General features: G+C 45.3%; 2 protein-coding genes across 2 annotated transcripts in view; both read left to right on the top strand.

Annotated features, from left to right (window-relative positions):
- LOC106809164 (fatty acid synthase-like) overlaps window positions 1–329 on the top strand; it is a 3,417-nt gene extending 3,088 nt beyond the window's left edge. Inside the window, exons 6-7 of the mRNA XM_014812148.1 lie at window positions 1–128; window positions 298–329. The exon at window positions 1–128 is cut by the window's left edge and continues 103 nt beyond it. Of these exons, the coding sequence (XP_014667634.1) occupies window positions 1–128; window positions 298–329 (160 nt within the window). The remainder of the gene's footprint in view (window positions 129–297) is intronic.
- Window positions 330–1,628: 1,299 nt separating this feature from the next.
- Window positions 1,629–5,000, top strand: part of LOC106809163 (fatty acid synthase-like) — a 34,930-nt gene continuing 31,558 nt past the window's right edge. The window contains exons 1-7 of the mRNA XM_014812147.1: window positions 1,629–1,877; window positions 2,192–2,381; window positions 2,767–2,996; window positions 3,418–3,534; window positions 3,733–3,920; window positions 4,191–4,343; window positions 4,607–4,833. Coding sequence (XP_014667633.1) covers window positions 1,629–1,877; window positions 2,192–2,381; window positions 2,767–2,996; window positions 3,418–3,534; window positions 3,733–3,920; window positions 4,191–4,343; window positions 4,607–4,833 — 1,354 coding nt within the window. The remainder of the gene's footprint in view (window positions 1,878–2,191; window positions 2,382–2,766; window positions 2,997–3,417; window positions 3,535–3,732; window positions 3,921–4,190; window positions 4,344–4,606; window positions 4,834–5,000) is intronic.

Below are 5,000 nucleotides of genomic sequence, written 5' to 3'. Positions count from 1 at the left end.
CACCGGCACTAAGGTCGGCGATCCACAGGAGCTCAACGCTGTCACCGACGTCTTCTGCAAGGGTCGCCAGGGGGCACTGCCGATCGGCTCGGTGAAGTCCAACATGGGGCACGCCGAGCCTGCTTCAGGTATGCACATGAACATGTATACGACTATATACATCTAGTATAGATAGGCTCGTTGTCGTATACGCGATAGCGATGAGCTAGGAGACTTTACAGAATGGTTTCTATGATGATCGGGGATAAAAGGGGCGTTATTGTTATTGTTATTGTTGTTGTTATTGTTATTGTGCAGAGCCTGTTGCTGCACGGCTTACTATAATGTAATTGTTACAGTTATTCAATATCTGAGAGGCTGACTATCTTTTAAGTTATAGTGAAGCATGTATGCTAGTTAGAAAGGAAAATGGTACGGGTTTTTAGAGCAAGTCGTATACATTGTGTAACTGTTTTGTTAAAAGGTCTTGCTGGAATGGCAAAGGTAATACTAGCAATGGAGGAGGGAGCTGTTCCTGGAAACCTGCATTACAATGAGCCAAATCCAGACATTCCCGGTCTGGTTAATGGGAAGCTCCAAGTTGTGACTAGCTCTATGCCACTTCCCAGGGGCAGCTTTATTGGCATTAATTCATTCGGGTTTGGTGGTACCAATGCCCATGTGATTCTAAAGGGTCCAAACAATGTGAGGTAAGTACTTAAAACTATAAACATATATATTCATCTACACGTCAACCATTCAACACAGTTGTTGTCTCATCACTAAGAGATATTTTATGATATAGTTACAATACAATGTACGTGTGTGAGCGGGGTCATTGTTTTTGTTCTATGGTTAGTGTGTACGCATCATGTTTAGACCACAAATAATGACCGATGAGACGCAGCTAGTCACGGTAGCAGGAAGGACACCAGAGGGCGTTGAAGGCATACTGAGAGCAGCCGAGGAAAACTCACATGACTCGGAGTTTCTCGCGTTGCTGGATCGTGTATATGCCAGTCCCACCAGTCTGCATCCGTACAGGGGTTACACGGTGCTTAACACTAGCACGCAAAGCACTGATGTGCAGGTACGCTTCACTCCATAGCCAAGTTTTAGTCATCGTTATCAAATGAATGCCAGTTTAGAAGTAGGCCCTACAAGGGTAAAGGTTGGTGATGTTCAGTATATAACAAATTAACAATTAGTTACGTGTGATTCTTCAATGTTCTCGTCTACCATGTGCAGTGGCATTTTACACGTTTTGGACCATTTCATTCCAGATTAAGTTTAGATCTTACATTTCGGTATGATTGTTGTTCTGTGCCTTAATTTATTCATCTGTGTTGACTCGTGTGTGACACTTGTCTCCACTTGTGTGACACATGTTTCATTGATGCATGGATGACTTTTGTAACTATGTGACACTTGTCTCTTAATATGTTTGTGTGACACCTGTGTCTAGCTAACATGTGGGTGACACTTGTCTCTAAATTGACACGTACTGTGACACTTGACGCACTTCTGGCATTTGTCTCTTGCTGATATGTGTGTGACACCTGCCGGTGCACTGACGCATGTTGTGACACTTGCCTGTACATTGACGCATGTTGTGACACTTTTCTGTGTGTTGATGCCCGTATGTAATTATGTCTCTTGTCATGCAGCGTGTCAGCTGTGAGGCTCGTCCCGTTTGGTTCGTCTGCTCTGGCATGGGCGTGCAGTGGCCGGGCATGGCGCGCGACATGATGCGCGTGCCCGCCTTCAAGCAGACAATGCTGCAGCTAGCTGACACGCTCACGGGTCACGGGGTCGACCTCTGTGACATCATAGCGTCAGGCGAGGAGAAGATGCTGGAGAGCACACCTGTTGCCTTCGCCGCAATAGCCGCCGTACAAGTGAGCTTACGTGACCGCGTACGACATGCTGACGATAACAGTATCAATATGACATTGAGTTATATTCCCTGAGAAAAATCAGTCACAGTGCAGCTACTACAAGTTTTGAGAGAATGAGAAAATTCTGAAAAGCACCCCACAGGCCCCGATGTATATGAAATATATGTTTGCAAATAATATATTAATGAATAATTCAGCATAATAGGTTCAGTTTACGTTATGCGAGATAGCGGGTTGTGGTAATGCCCACAAAGTCGATAAAACGTTTTCTGAAAGGTTGGGATTTCGAGTTAAAAACTCGTCTTTGAACACAGGTGGCGCTGATTGATGTTTTGCGCTCTCTCGGCATCTATGGCGATGGTTTCGTCGGTCACTCGGTCGGTGAGTTGGCCTGTGCCTATGCAGACGGATGCCTGTCTGCAGAACAGACCGTACTCTGTGCCTACTGGAGAGGAAAGTGCGTGAGCGAGGCCAAGCTACCGGCTGGCAAGATGGCTGCCATCGGTAATTAACGTGTTCATCCTCCGAATACAGTTGTACTGTGTTTTGGCTCCACCTTATATCATGTATTTATTAATTATTTATTTAACAATTATGTGTTTCTGCTGGAACGTTTTCTAGTTAACCACATTATAATGTATCTTCCTTGTTTGTTGTTCCTTGAAGAAGTCTTCTTGAGTGGTAGTGAGTTTTTCTGTCTAACTGTCATATATTGCAGTATATTATTAACTGTAGTTGGAATTACCATCGGAGTCTCTTACAAATGAAATGCACACTCTATAATATCATAAACATGCATGAAAACACACAGAGATAGAGGCACACATGCACACATATACTATAAGATATCTATATATACATATATACGTGTTCACGTGCGTGTGTGTAGGCTTGACGTGGGAGGAGACGAGGCGTCGCTGTCCGGCTGACATTGTCGCCGCGTGCCACAACTCTCGCGACAGTGTCACCATCTCAGGGCCGGCTGCGAGCGTTGACGTCTTCATGGCTGAGCTGCGAGCAGACGACGTGTTCGTGAGAGAGGTGGCGAGCTCAGGCGTTGCCTTCCACTCTCACCAGATGGCGCAGGTCGCTCCCAAACTCAAGGCTGCGCTCCTTAATGTACGAAGACAGACCACGGTTTCCTCCAAAGTCACGGGTCTAGCACGTTTAATGTCTGCTTTTACTCAGCGTTTGTTATTAATGTTCTATTGTGCATTGAATCGGTTAATTGTCAGTGTTCAGCGTAAATGATTATTTTCAATATTGTTCTTGATTAAATATTTTTTATCTTATTAAATTGATGTTAACATTTATATTATCTAAATGGTTAAACTTAAATTAATTAGAACAAGTTATATATGGGTGTATAACTAAGTGTGCTAAACAGAAATCTGTATAAGTTATAGGTATCACGTAAGAATATTTCGTGTGCGTGCGATGTCTGATATTGAGTATGCCTCGCATGAGCTGCCTTTTGTCTCGTGAGGATGGGTGGCTGCATATCTCGCTGTGACGCGTACGTGCCATTCTTACCGTATAGGTGATCAAACATCCCAAGCGAAGGACTGCAAAGTGGATCAGTACATCTATTCCAGAGAGCAGGTGGGATTCAGCCCTGGCCCAGCTGTCGTCTGCTGACTACCACGTCAACAACCTAGTAGGTGCATGCGTGCGAGTGTTGTCACCCATGCGTATATTCTACTTCAAATCTATATGCAATCCTCACAGCATATAATGTAATATAAAGATTCCTTGTGCAGTACATTTCTATTGCTCGGATGCATCCTTTCCCACTGATTTATTCGTCGCGAGTGCGGTACATCGATCACGGCTACAATCTCGTTTCCTATTGCAGGTGAGCCCAGTACTGTTTCAGGAGGGACTGACTCATGTTCCGGACAACGCGGTCGTGATTGAGGTTGCCTCGCACTGCTTACTACAGGCCATATTGAGACGGTCCCTTAACGATGGGACGACGATCATTGGTCTGCAGAATCGCAGGGAGGAAGACAACACCAGGTTCTTCCTGGCCAGCATCGGAAAGTAAGATTCTTTCATTTTAAATATTATTATAGGATAAATAATACATGTAGTATACTGATATAAAAAGAGCACACAATTATTCTTAAAATATTATATGATATATAATACGTGTAGTATATTGATATAAAGTGACCACTTCTTACCATCAATATTCATTATATTAAGGAAGTTGCATGTGGTTACTCAGCATGCTGAAGTAGGAAGCCAGAACTGCAGCATCACGTATCGGATCTCTCCTGTTTTGAGTGATGCGCTGCTTTGTATGAACAGGTGTTACGTGAGTGGAGTCAACCCGGCGACATGCAAGCTGCGGCCGTCGGCACCGCACTTCCCCGTGTTGCAGGGAACAGCAATGCTGGGTTCTCTCATCTCGTGGGATCACTCACAGACGTGGGCCGTGCCCGCACAGGACGAGTTCATCATGTGAGTATCGCCGCCACGACTGTGACAAAACTTCGTGACAATGTCGACGTGGTGGTCGATGTGGGTGACATGTGTATGATGTGGCAGGTCTCACAGATGTGTCATGTCTCATGACCTTTGGTGTATGTGTTGTGACCTTCGTGGTACATCAGGTGACCTTTGTGATTGTTTGATGACCTATATGTACCATAGCTAGTGAGCATGGTGGCAGTTCCCGTTACCTCTAGACACGGCGTGCTAAATTCTCTCCGATCTCATTCCAGCACCAACGGCATGGGCGAATGTAAGTTTGAGATTGACCTCTCGGCGACCTCACCTGATCTCTACTTGCTGGGTCACGTAATCGATGGCAGGGTGTTGTTCCCGGCAACCGGTTACTTGGTGCTGGTGTGGCGCGCGCTCGCCAAGATGCGGCGACAATTGTACGAGAGCATGGCCGTGGAGTTCAATGACATCGACATCCAGAGGGCGACAGTGATACATGCCGACGGTAGGTGGCGCATGAAATTGTGTCAAAGCAAGTCGTGAGTTTATGGGAGTCTGGCTATCTCTTTTTAGTTTGTGGTTACAATATTATACTGTGTGTGTGTGTGTGTGTGTGTGTGTGTGTGTGTGTGTGTGTGTGTGTGTGTGTGTGTGTGTGTGTGTGTGTGTGTG

This window comes from Priapulus caudatus, unplaced genomic scaffold (genome assembly GCF_000485595.1).
Source record: "Priapulus caudatus unplaced genomic scaffold, Priapulus_caudatus-5.0.1 Scaffold333, whole genome shotgun sequence".
NCBI classification, from domain to species: domain Eukaryota; kingdom Metazoa; phylum Priapulida; class Priapulimorpha; order Priapulimorphida; family Priapulidae; genus Priapulus; species Priapulus caudatus.
Note: the sequence above shows the minus strand (reverse complement) of the source record. Positions and strands in the feature narration are given on the sequence as shown.